The sequence below is a fragment of the Ursus maritimus genome, unplaced genomic scaffold (assembly GCF_017311325.1).
Source record: "Ursus maritimus isolate PB19 unplaced genomic scaffold, ASM1731132v1 scaffold_6, whole genome shotgun sequence".
Taxonomy (NCBI): Eukaryota; Metazoa; Chordata; class Mammalia; order Carnivora; family Ursidae; genus Ursus; species Ursus maritimus.
The window spans coordinates 78,573,491-78,587,143 of record NW_024426774.1 but is presented as its reverse complement, the minus strand read 5'-3'; the positions used below and the strand labels follow the sequence as shown (position 1 = coordinate 78,587,143).

At 41.9% G+C, this 13,653-nt stretch overlaps 1 protein-coding gene across 3 annotated transcripts in view; it reads right to left on the bottom strand.

Moving 5' to 3' along the window:
- Window positions 1-4,949: 4,949 nt before the first annotated feature.
- Window positions 4,950-13,653, bottom strand: part of IL1R1 (interleukin 1 receptor type 1) — a 71,235-nt gene continuing 62,531 nt past the window's right edge. For 2 of the 3 annotated variants that reach the window (XM_008699114.2, XM_040623638.1), the window contains 5 exons: window positions 13,414-13,531; window positions 12,272-12,423; window positions 9,919-10,059; window positions 8,963-9,130; window positions 4,950-8,216 (listed from right to left, as the gene is read on the bottom strand). In XM_008699114.2, coding sequence (XP_008697336.1) covers window positions 7,798-8,216; window positions 8,963-9,130; window positions 9,919-10,059; window positions 12,272-12,423; window positions 13,414-13,531 — 998 coding nt within the window. In that variant the 3' untranslated portion in view covers window positions 4,950-7,797. The remainder of the gene's footprint in view (window positions 8,217-8,962; window positions 9,131-9,918; window positions 10,060-12,271; window positions 12,424-13,413; window positions 13,532-13,653) is intronic. The other variant, XM_008699116.2, reaches the window with a different exon arrangement.

Genomic DNA, 13,653 nt, shown 5'->3' with positions numbered 1-13,653 from the left:
CAAATCAAAACCACACTGAGATACCACCTTACGCCAGTTAGAATGGCAAAAATAGACAAGGCAAGAAAGCAACAATTGTTGGAGAGGATGTGGAGAAAGGGGATCCCTCCACATTGTTGGTGGGAATGCAAGTTGTACAGCCACTCTGGAAAACCGTGTGGAGGTCCCTTAAAAGTTAAAAATTGAGCTACCCTATGATCCAGCCATTGCACTACTGGGTATTTACCCCAAAAGATACAGAGCGTAGTGAAGAGAAGGGCCATATGCACCCCAATGTTCATAGCGAATGTCCACAATAGCTAAATTGTGGAAGGCGCGAGATGCCCTTCAACAGATGACTGGATTAAGAAGTGTGGTCCATATATACAATGGAATATTACTCAGCTATCAGAAAGAACGAGTTCTCAACATTTGCTACAACATGGACAGCACTGGAGGAGATAATACTAAGTGAAATAAGTCAAGCAGAGAAAGACAACTATCATATGATTTCTCTCATCTATGGAACATAAGAACTAGGATGATCGGTAGGGGAAGAAAGGGATAAAGAAAGGGGGGGGTAATCAGAAGGGGGAATGAAACATGAGAGACTATGGACTATGAGAAACAAACTGAGGACTTCAGAAGGGAGGGGGGTGGGGGAATGGGATAGGCCGTGATGGGTAGTAAGGAGGGCACGTATTGCATGGTGCACTGGGTGTTATACACAACTAATGAATCATCGAGCCTTACATCGGAAACTGGGGATGTACTGTAGGGTGACTAACATAATATAATAAAAAATCATTTAAAAAAAAAATAAAAATGAGTATTTTCAGTGTCATATACTTCCAGTGGGAAGGCAGAGCAAATGTCTCTGTGAAAATCAATTAGCGAAGAATCTGAAAAGGTCCAGTGCCCCCTGGCTCACCAATTCTAGGAATCCATGCTAAGCAAATAATGAAGGAAGTGGACAAAGATATTTCGGCAAGGTTGATTATTTCATTTTCACACCCAATGACTGAAAACTGGAAATAATCCGGGTGTCCAAACAAAGCAGAAAAGCTAAATTATGGACCTTCCATTTGATAGGCTTAATCATCACTCATAGATCACATTTCAAATAATAGTAACATGGGCAAATATTTTTACTAAGTTAAAAAAAGGGGGATTAAACCACACATATTAAATGATCTCAGTTATATCAATAGAAAGACAATAAAATGTTAGTAATTAGGGGCGCCTGGGTGGCTCACTCAGTCAAGAGTCTGCCTTTGGCTCAGGTCATGATTTCAGGGTCCTGGGATTGAACCCCAAGTTGGGCTTTCTCATCACCAGGGAGTCTGCTTCTCCCTCTCCCTCTGCTCCTCCCCCCTCTCTCAAATAAATAAATAAAATCTTTTTTTTTTAAGTCAGTAATTTTTTTAAGTTGTAAGGTCATTGGTGACTTTTTTCTTACATGTACTTTTTAGAAGAAATTTCTGCATTCTCTCAAACCAATATTGTTTCCATAATACAAAAGGGGTTTTAAAAAAATTTCATCTAAGAAAAATGGTTCTAATACCATCAAGTCACAAAGGGATTATTATCTCCACCTGCTAACAGCCTCCCTAAACTCTTACTCCCTATACACTGCATCACCATGTCCCCCAGCCAACTTTCTTTATGCCCAATGTCCTTTCACCCAAAATCTCTGATAATTCCCCTATACCATCTCTGAATGATAAAGAGCAGATATTTTAGTCAGGGATTTAAGACTTTCTACAGTAGGAGTTCATTTCCAGAAGTACTTTCTCTTCACACTATTCACTATGGCTGGAGTGTTTTCTGACTTTGAAATTTTCTCAGTGTCAGTATAATGTGAGGCACTTTTAAAACAATTCAAAAGTAAACTTGAGAGCAAAAATATTTCCCCTACATTTGGGAATTTGAGGGAGGACATGGAGTCCAGTTTTAGGAAACAAGAAATCCGAAGAAGGCATGATTCCGGATGTCCTCTAACAATAGTGTTCAAGCAGATGGCCACTGTGCACAGCTGTGAAGGCGGTGAGAGGCTGGACTCTGTCTCAGGCTAAGCAGGACCAGTGACGTAAAATGGCCGAGGAGAAAAAAAGGAGCCGCCATCAGACAGGATTGACCACACAGGGCGGAAGCAGAAGTGGGTTCCCTCGGGAGCTGTTCCGCATGTAATGCCCCCGCCCCCCACTAATGAAGTCACGGGAGTCTCGCTCTCAGGATATATTGAGTGAAAGGAAAACCGGGGAACCCTGTGGAATGGTATCAGTGCAGCTCGCGTCCCAGACCGAGAAGGGTGAACCCAGTGACACTTGGGATCACTTCCAGGTCAAAGGTTCTGAGAAAAACAAGCTTCACTGACTTTCACTCTGAGTACATCAGAGTGGCCTAGAGAAGTCAACAGCATCCTGTGGGTCGAGGTTCAAGTGGCACAGGCTCACCGGGTCTCACAGCTATGAATCTCCTAACTGCTGTGTTAATGTTGGGGCTGCAGGTCTGAGGTGAACACACAGGGTCTGTGTGCTTTAATCGGCCAAAACCTGAGCTATGTGTGTTAAGATGAACGTGGTTTTTTGTTTTGAAAGGTTAATACTCACTTTAGATAGTGTCTCTGTTTCCTGTAACTCTTCCTTTCCCTAAAACTAATATTCGCACACACACACTCATATGAAAAATACATGTCGGTGCACCAAAAGGAGGTCCCTCTCACCTGTCTCCCCATGTGCATTTTTTATGTGTAATCTATTTTTCCTATTTTATGAATTTTGGCTGCTGTCGTGATCCATTTGTGCATCTTATCTTGGTGAAAAAGGAACAACTGGCCCCATTCCAACTCCAGAACCTTCTCTTGCCACTTGCTACCTTTTTGTGCTTTCACATCAAGCCCAACTCACCATGCTCACAGATTCTGGCCTCAAAGGTGAAAAGATTTTCTTCTGATAAATTAGCTTGAGGAAATCTGATTTTATAACTCTGTGATACTTATATTTAAAAGTCCCTCAGTTAATATCTGGGAAACCTGCTACAGTTGATCCTGGAACGAGCATCAGTTCAAATGCAGTTCAAACCTGCATTGTTCCAGCGTCAGGTGTACATTAAAAATAACAAACCAGATCCTGACTTGCTAAAACTGGATTAAATAAAAGCTATTATCATTTTTAGAAGTTAAGTCCAAGACATATGCCTTCTTCCCTACTCAGTGGGGAGCCTGCTTCTCCCTCTCCTTCTGCCTCTCCCCCGTCTTGTTCTCTCTCTCTCTCAAATAAATAAAATCTTAAAAAAAAAAAAAAAAAAAAAAAGGATGATATGTCTTCCTCTCCCTCCACAGCCAAAACTCCAGAATCTAAAAAAGATACATTTGGGATAAATGAATTTTTTTTGTTTTATCTGATCAAAAGGCAAATTTTTAAAAAATATATCTTGAAATTCTCTCTCAAATGCTGGACAGAGGCTTTCCACATATAAAAACCTTGAAACACAGGAAGTCCTATTTCACAGATGAGAAAACAGAGGCACAAAACAACCAAATGCTTTGTTCTAGCTTCAAACCTGTGACCATGTAGGAATTAATACTAGGGGATTTTTTCCCACCAGGTAGCACCCCGACTGAGAAACATTTCCAAAGACCAAAAACAAACAAAAAGCAAAGCAAACCAAAACCCTACTCTAAGGAAGTTACTTCCTTAGAGTAAAGCAAATAAAAATCCTCATGACCAAAAAAAAAAAAAAAAAAAAAAAAAACCACAACAAAAAAAACACCACTTTTAAATGGTTTTTTAATGGTGGTTAGCATTGACTTTTTTTGTTTGCTAAAAAATATGTATTTTCGCTGGTAAATTAACCAAAATCTGGTGAAAAGCTCTCTGAATTTTTCCAGTGAGAAATTCTGTATAGGCAAGTTTTCTGGATAGCTGATCTTGAAATTTTCAGAAATTCTTGCATTTTTTTCATTTTTTATGGAAAAATCCTTCAGGAGCGTGTAAAATCCCTTTCTTTAGAAACCAGACATCCCTTAAAGTCCCCCAGGCAGCAGAGGGTCAGTGTGACTGAACGTCAGGCACCGGCCCTCAGTGACACAGAACACAGGCCGGGGCTGATGGGAGGAGGGCTCCTGGCCTCCGCATCACACAGCTTTCTCTGGGCATTTGCACTTTATTTTTCCAATTGCTTGACTTGCCCCCTCCCGGTGTCAGCTGCCTCTTCTGGTTTGCAATTCCATTCTATTTGCAGATTCTAATATGAGCAGGTTTATTCAGAGAATTGTTACTAACCAAGCTCCCATTTCCTGAGGACCCGCTGGGCACAGTGCCCGCAGAATATACCTCAACTTTCTAATCCTTGCACAGCTCTACGAAGGAGATATTATACCCATTTTATAGGTAAGGAAACTGGGGCTCAAATAGTTTGTCCGAGTTTGCACACCGAGGAGGAGGCAGGACCTAGAGTGGGCCCTCAGACTCCCGGCTCACCTGCCTCCTGGGGCCTGCTCCCCGGGTGCCGCCCCAGCCACCTGCTCGGGAGAAGGGCTGTGAGGTCAGAGCAGAGCAGCGCCGACGGTGCCTGGCTCTCCGATCCCTGGAGTTGGGGAGCATCGCGAGCTTGCCCTGTGGACACCACGTTCGCCGATTTTATTCACTTTCTGGGTCAAAGGAGAACATCAACGGAAAACCTTTTGTAAAATGTGAAAAAGTCCGTACAAATGTTGCTCTCTTTTTTGGACTGGTAAAGGATTAATAATTTTAAAAAACCCTCACATTTTAATCCATTTTGGAAGTAAGCAAACAAGTGGACTGCCGCTGAGGCCACAGGTGGGATTCAGGGCTCACCGGTCGGCTTGTGGCCTCTGAATTCCCCAGGCAGAGGGGTCTTCACCCTACATCAGAGCTGGGAGTGTGGCTGGGTAAGCCCAGGACCGGGCCGGCACAGAAACAGATTTTCATGAGAATACTCAGTACCAGGTTTTGCCAATTTTATTGGAAAATAAGTTCAGTCCATCGATCAGTGATACATGCTGGACACGGACTGATGTTTTATATAAAAATACTTGGTATCTGCTCACAATTGTACAAACAAGTTTCTAAAAACCCTTCATCATTAACCAGTAAAAATATAATTTATCAAAAATACCACTGGAAAAAATGGCTCAATACCTTTTCTTTTATCACAAATACACAAAGAGGGGTGGGAGGAGGAAAATACAAATTCTGCTAGGCCAGTTTTCACCCCTGGAAGCCAAAGGCTTTGTTGGCAAACTCTCCTTCGAACATTTAGGCTGACAAAAAATACCACCATCAGATAATGCAGCACGATCTAATTAATGGGGAAGGCTTGAAAGGAAGAGCTTAAAAGAGGTTTTCAGGGAAAACAATAAAACAAAGGAAGTTCCCAGAGAACTAGGAGTGCAGCTCCTTCCTCCGGAATCCTCCCCTGGGAACTGGGAGTGACACCATGACATGAGCTTTCCTGTTGGGGATTCTCCTGGTCCCGGGCAAATCCCTTGATTCTTGTCCCTCCCTAAATTTCAGGTGCAATGCCACTGGTAACTCTTGGTTGTTCTCCCCGCTCCTTACTTTCTGGCCAACTTTGCTGCGAAGTCGAAGTTTCGGAATTCGCTCTCTTGGCACTACACACGCAAGTGTGTTTTATGGATGACAGACTGAAAATCATCAGCAACATAGGTGTTAAACATCTGATAGGCCTTTTGACCATGACATCTTCACACCCTACCCCATGTGCGCTGACAAATAAAAATTAGGCACTTTCTAGAAAAAAAAAAAAAAAAAACAACCAACCAGCAGTTCCAAAACAGTGCTTTTACTCAACGCTGCCGGATCGGATCCAAGAGAAAGCAGGTGGAAAGAGAAGAGGCAGAGCATTCGACTGTTCTTGTCTAGCTCTGATCACTGTGGGGGAGGGGAATACACTGTATAGGTCTGTGTTCACCCATAACATTAAACATTAAAAATATAAAAAACATTAAAAATATAAAAAACGTCCATGTTCATCGACGTTTAAAATGGGACAAGTGGCACGTGAACTTGGCTTTGCAGTTTTCGGGGTTTCTCTAGGGACTATTATCAAGTTTTAAAAAATAGTTTCCTATACCAAAAAACCAATTTGCTTTCATTTCTAATTCACTAAGAAATATTTACCTTTCGGGAAAGAATATATGAAAGCAGAAATAATTTTCACAAACCTAACCATAGTTTTTGTGAATTCCAACACTCCGAAGTTTAGAATTTGGTTCCTTAAATGAAACCCTTCCTGGCCTCAGTCACCATTCTAGAAAACAAGCATTTCTTCTCACAAAAGTGCCAGGGGTAGGGCTGAAGGGGACATTTATTGACCTGATGTCAAGCGCTAAAGACACTACACTCGGAGCCAGCAACCCTGTTGTGAGCCCTAGGTCTGACAGCACGAAGAACATAATTTTTAAAAATAGGTCACTTGCTTTCTCTATAACATTAGGGTGATTGCAAAACTTAAATATGATAATCTGTGGACCTTTTTCAACAAGAAAGCCCTACCCAAATCTACGTCAGGTGGGCAAATTACTTGTGAAGGCACCCTGACAAGGAGAGACGCACCCACAGCCTCCCCGGCAGGGAACAGACGGAACAGCCTTCTCGCAAAGGGACAGCCAACAGACTCAGTGCTGTCAGCCTGAGAGGAGAGAGCAGGTATGTTAGGGCAGCTTCTTGGGGAAATCTCTTAGAGAAACAGAGTTGGAGTAAATTTCAAATTTCATAAAACTCTGGAGAAAATTCGAGAAGGCATTCTGGTCGGAGGAGATAGGAAGGAGAAGCAGAGAAGAGGAAGTACTAGGGGTGGGCGTGAAGGTACCTGAGGCTGACCGGGAATCCACAGAGCAGGACAGTGAGGGGAATGGCTGTGCGGACAGACTGGGGGAATCGGGCTTTAGCTCCCCAACCAGGAGGAGCCCCGGAGTAAGAGCAGGGGAAGCTCAGAGCAGCACTTCATGAAGGACAGCTAATCGCGGGCCAGGTGTGTGACAGAGAACAGGGAGGAAGTGACCTGGAAGTTGTCCTTCCAAAGAAGCCACGAGTCAAGTGGAACCCAGAAGAGGAAGGTAGGACAGAATGTTCATTCCAGGCAGGGGGGAAGCATGCAGAGCTGGATCAGGGCTCTGCTACTCCTGCTTCTGAAATTCTCTCCAGCAGAAAGCTAAGTTTTTTTTCTCAAAAATGTGCAATCCTGAAGAATCCCTTTCTTCACCGAAATGAGAATTTTAAAGGTCTGTGAAATGAAATTCGGTCTTTGGAAACGGACAGCTGGCTGTCGATGCCTGCGGAAAGTGCGAAGCAAATGGAAATTTCTCCAAGAATACTTCTACCCCACTCTGTGAAATACCAGTCTCACTTTGCTGGCAGCACTGCCAAGGGAAGCCAGTGGGGGGGCCAGGGACCGGGCAGTCCCCGGACTGGGCCACAGCCCCGCCTCTGGACTGTAGACAACTTCATAAAACCGTTTATAGATGCTAAATATTTCCTGCTTGTTCCTCCCTCTCATTTGCGGTCCCAGTGCCTGTTCTCAGCAGTTCACACATTTCCGACAGGGCATCTGTTGCCTTCTAAAAGGGTTTCCAAGCCCTCGGTTCTGAATTGCGCTGCCCTGCTACCGGCACCGCATTCTGCTCCCTTAACAATCCGATTCCAGATGACCTCAGGGATAAGGGACGCTACAGGTGCATTTCACGACTGTAGAGTCAGTGGGGGCACAGCCCAGCCTGCAATGCCACAAGACATGAGTCACCCAAGGAACTCTGGGCCACACTTCTCCCTGCTACCCGAGGGGCACCTGCACCTCCCTCTGCAGCGTTTTCTTAGAGTCTGGCCTTGTGGCCAAGGACAGAAACTGGGGTCTGGATGAAGGTGGCTGCCGCTGGACTGGCATGTGGTATCTGACATTCTTCCAGAACCTTGTCTTTGCAGACTGCGATCCCTCCCTAAAGTCCCCGGACCAGCGTATGGCCCCGTGTTTCTGCTTAATGAATTTAATGGTTTCTGGCATTTTCTCATAGTCTTGGATTTTCTCCAGTTCAAGCAGGACAACTTTAATTCCATCCTGAACGAAAGCATTGTACATCGCTATCTGCTCTTCAGAAGAATTCCCCAGGCAGCCCAATCCTGATGCTTCCGGGACCAAAACGATAATCAGTCTTCTGCTTTTCCTTATGTTTTCATTAGTGACCTCAACAATGTCTGAAAAACAAGAAGCACAGCAAAAGTAAAATTTCGATTAATACTTATTCTCTCCCAAACCAAAACCCCATAAGGTTCTTCCCACCCCAACCCTTTTGTCTTCTAATGCTCTTTTTCCCATCCTTTTTAAAAAAGATTTTATTTATTTACGAGAGAGAGAGAGAGAGAGAGCATGAGCAGGGAGAGGGGCAGAGAGAGAAGCAGACTCCCCACTGAGCAGGGAGCCTGACACAGGGCTCGACCCCAAGACCCTGAGATCATGATCTGAGCCGAAGGCAGCCACTTAACCAACTGAGCCGCCCAGGCGCCCCCTTCTTTTTTCTCATCTTAAGTAAAATGAAAGAAGTTTCCAGTTTTATAGACCAGCTCAAAACCTGACCCACAAAAGCTGAATATTTCATTTAGGACTCAGAATACTTGGGGTAGAAATCCTAAAACCTTAAACTTTTTGATCTCTTCCACTCCTCTTTTGCTGTCTCAGCTATAAAGTAACTATTGGATCTAACTACTCGTAAAGCTTCCCAAAACTAAATAAAACTTAGTTAATTCTTGTGCCAGCAAAACACAAGAAAAGTAAGTACTTTGCATTTAATAGCTGTGAAAATCGTCATCACACACCCACCGAGGAGGTTCTTAAAACTGCCAAAGCTGTTTACCTACGCCACAGTTCTTCTAGAAAGATGAAACCTAACTTTAGCAATTATTTTTACAACAAAGACTTTTCCTTTTTTCCACGACGCACTCACCTTCCCCAACATAGGCATCCCTTCCATAAATGAATAGTTTATATCCACACTGTTCTTCCAAGACCTCAGGCAAGACTTTGAACACAAAAATATCTGAGTTAGAGGTGGACCCTTCCCCAGGGGTCTTTGGATACAGTATGTATGCATCATAGATCTTTCCATCTGAAGCTAGAGGGGAAAATGTAAAATACTTAGATCCAAAAGAAAAGGCATTGGGTAAAGTCAGTGTCCCGAACGTGCATTTCAGAATGAATTATTAATTTGTGTGGGTAAGGGTACGAATGAGGCAGCAATACTAAAAATACAGTAACTCTTTAAAGCGGTCCTCTCCTACAAGTTTCTATGTATTGTGTCTCACTGTGAAGTATTCTTATATTACTGAATGGCCCCTCACGTGCAGAGGGTTTTTACCTCTTGGTCTGGGAACTATCCTTAGCTCCCTGGTCTCATCGTCTTCCCTGGTGTCTCAGCCCTGAATTCTATCCAATCTTCCTTTTATGTATTATTGTAGTATTAATTTTTTTTTTGCAAGGTTTAAACAGAAGAGAAAGGGAGAGTTTCCCAGATGCATGAAAATCGTCATTTCTTTCCTCTGAAGGCAGACCATAGGGTCACCTATGTCTTTTTTTATATATATATAATGATTTTTTATTATATTATGTTAGTCACCTATGTCTTAACCAGAACGGGGCAGGGAAATACAAGCTGGATTTGCAAACAAATGCTCTAAATGCCTGTTTATCCCACCATCATGAACACTAAAGCAGTAACTTGGAAAACAACGCTATTCAGTCTGTTCAGTCCCCAAATTATAATTATGTATAAGAATAACTACTAGTCTTGTATAGGCCACTTTTCATTTTAAAATGTAAGTAAAAACCCTCTCAGTTATCCTCTACAACTCTTAACTATCCCCTCTCCAAAAAGGAAACATTGCATAGAATACAAAATTGTACCTTTTTTGGGGAGAACATAGCAAGAATCCCTGTACCAAAGCACAATGTCAACCTTGAAGATTTTGTAGATGAAAACAGAGCATGTAATTATCACTGTTAACATGACAAATACACCAATTGTGTGCTTCCTGAAATCGGGCACTAGAGAGGAGAAGAAGAAAAAATATGTTAGAACGAAAAGAATTAAAAATTTGGACATACCAAGTTAAATATTACCGTCCCAGAGGAACCATTTTTGGGATTAGTCTGCAATTCCAAATCCCAGATAAGGTTAACCTCTTCGTTATCATCACTTAATAAAGCATACTAATGTACAAAGCCATCTAGAATTGATACAGTATAAAACTGAGGTGCGCTGTATGCAATTTCCACCTAAATATTACAATACACTTGACCCTTGAACAATACAGGTTTGAACTGTATGGGTCCCTCTATGCACAGTTTTCGTACAATACAGTTACTGTAAATGTATTTTCTCTTCCTTATGATTTTCTTAAGATTTTCTTTTTTCTAGCCTACTTTATTGTAAGAATACAGTATATAATACACATAACATACAAAATATGTGTTAACTGTTTATGTTATCAGTAATGCTTCTGGTCAACAGCAGGCTATCGGTAGTCAAGTTTTGGGGGACTCAGGGTGATACTCGAATTTCTGACTGGGAGTAGGAGTGTTGGTGCTCCTAACTCCCGTTTTGTTCAAGGGTCCACTGTATACGATAACACAGAAAGAATGCCAAAGCCCATAGGATAGAGCACTTCAGAGTAAAACAAGTCAAAATCACTCAAAAGCCTACAGAAGTTTCTGGAGGTACAAGAGTCAAGTGGGGAAAGCTGAAGTGTGGGGGAAAGGAAAGAAGGGGCTTAAGGATGCCATACAGAATGTGTCACTCTTCCACGTTCTCCTAGCTTCACTCCCTCCCATGATTACAGTGGAGGAGGGGCAGAAAAGCAAGGGGAAGGAGAGGTAAGGGGGTGCGGTATAGAGAAGAAAGAAGAAAAAAATGCCTTCTAAATGTCAGGGGTCACGGAGGCATCCAGAAAAGAGACTCTCAAAGCTCTATTACTTTAATTTCCCAATTTGGGTCTTTAATCCATTTGCAGCTGACTTGGGTATGAAATAGGAATCAAGATATATACCATTTTCCAGACCAATATCCAATTGGGCCAATGCATAGTTCACGTTGATAGCCTTAATTATGGCAGCTTCACCCAAGATCATGATACCTGTAGTGTCAATCTTCCAGATTTGCTGTTTTTATTCAAGACCACCTTGATTATTCTCGCCCCTTAACATTTCCACATGACTTCTAGAATAAACCCGCCCACAACAACACACCCACACAAACACATACCCATACTTGCACAAGTACTGTTGAAAGTTTGACTGGAATTGTTTTGAATCTAAAGATTCATTTGGGGAGAACTGATATCTTTATAATATGGAGTTTTTCAGTCTATGAACTTATCTATCTATACCTACCTATCTAGGTCTTCTCTGATTTATCTCAATGACATTTTTCAGTTTGTATCACGGAGGTCTGAAACAGCCTTTGCCAGATTTATTCCGAAGTATTTGATAATTTTTGACACTATTGTAAATGTAATATTTTAAATTTAATTTCTATTTGTTGGTATTTACTGACATACATAGAAATACTATATGTACATATATGTATGTATTTACATATAGAGAGAGACTAGTGATCTTGCTAAATTCATTTACTAATTCTAACAATTTGTCTATAGGTTTTTAAATTTTCTTCCATGTACACATTCATAAATACCCTATATTTAATTCAACTACAAATAATCAAAATAGGTCACAAATCTTTTCAATATTGTGTTTGATTATATAATGGAAGAAAACCAGTAACTTCCGACATCCTCTCTGAGAAGTGGATACTTAGGATTCCCCTCTACATCCATTATGCTGTCATTTACCTAAAAATATTCGTCAGATACCTATGACATGCCAGATTTAAGTCACTACTAGCTCTGGAAATAGAATGATCGGTAAGATACCTGGTCGGCAATGTCACAGAATTTAAGTCACGTAAAGAAAACTAATTATGACAGATACTGTGACAGGGACATAGGGTTCTCTGAAAGTATATAACAGGGGCACTAACCTCATCTGTTTGGTCAGAGAGCTTGTTAAGGGCAGGCAAGAGGACAGAAAGCTTCCTAGGAGAAGAAACAGCTCGGCTGACAAGTGAAAGAATAGAAGTTTGCCAGGTTAAGAGGAATCCAAGAGCGTTCCAGGCAGAGGAAACAGCATTGCAGACCTCAAGGTCATAGACTCTTGCAACAGTAAACCAAAACTGCATTTCACGTATTCTGTTGTTTACCTGGATGTATTAATTGGATATATGCTGAACTTAAACCCTCTGTATTCTTGGCTACACAGGTAAATGGATGTAGATAAAATCTACTTTCCACTTCTGAAATATTAAGAATGGTGATGATTGTATTCTTTCTTCTTTTTGGAGGATTTTCCACCCTGCTCAAAAGAGAGAGAATGAATGAAGTTGTTTCAGTAAAACTACAACTGAGACACATAGACATGATTCACCTCTTTATTTGCCATATGAATTGTGGCAGAAATGATCACCAGCCCTACGCACAGGGATGATGGTCAGGCTGTTAGCAACGCTGATCTGAGATTTTATAGCCCAAAGACCACTGTCTGTAAAAGACTCAGTAGCAGAGATCAAAGTAAAATTACCAGCTTCCGAGAAGAAAAAGATGGATGTGCATTCTAGTCGCCATGGGGGCACAGAGAAGAATACATGAAACAGGAGGAGACTGGAGCAGGTGACCAAGGAGAATGCTAAGGAGTCAGGAGCTGATCCCGAGAGAGGAAACAGAAAGCCACTAGAGACTTGAGAGGTGGCGTGCCCGATTCTCCGTCCCACTTAATGAGTCTTCCCTAAACTGTTTAAAACACAGAATAACATGAAGGGTAATTCAAGAAAGTTGCTTCATTGGAATGTTGTAAATATTTACCCAAATCCAAGAGAAGGCCTTCCAAGTGGTCCGGAATTCACATCACAATGACATTTTTACCTGAAGGGTGTAAGATCTTATAAATCCTATTTAGCTCAGCAAAACTCAGTATGGGCAGCAAAGGGTCAAGGGCCAATCAACTAACTTTTGCTATCCAATTAAACCATCGAGGTTGTCTAAATTTCATGCCATGAATTTATTTTTTGTTTTTTTTTTTGTTTTTTTTTTTTTTGTTTTTTAAAGATTTTATTTATTTATGTGACAGAGAGACAGCCAGAGAGAGAGGGAACACAGCAGAGGAGTGGGAGAGGAAGAAGCAGGCTCCCAGCGGAGGAACCCAATGTGGGACTCGATCCTGGAACACCGGGATCACGCCCTGAGCCGAAGGCAGACGCTTAATGACTGCGCTACCCAGGCGCCCCTCATGCCATGAATTTAATACCAAAACTTCTCTGTAGCATAAAGTGGCTTTTAGCATACTTACGGTACATAGTCCTCTGCCAGCACTGAGTCCTCTTCGTCAATCGATGACCCATTCCACTTCCAGTAGACATAGTCACTAATGTGGCCGCTGACATTGCAGATCAACTGTAGCTTGGATCCTGCAAAGCAATGTAGTTTTAATCACAGCAACTGACTTTGATCTGATCTGTCCAGATTAATAAATGGCCATTGAATAAAAATCTTAAATTATAGAAAACACAAAGATAAAGAAAAATTGCCC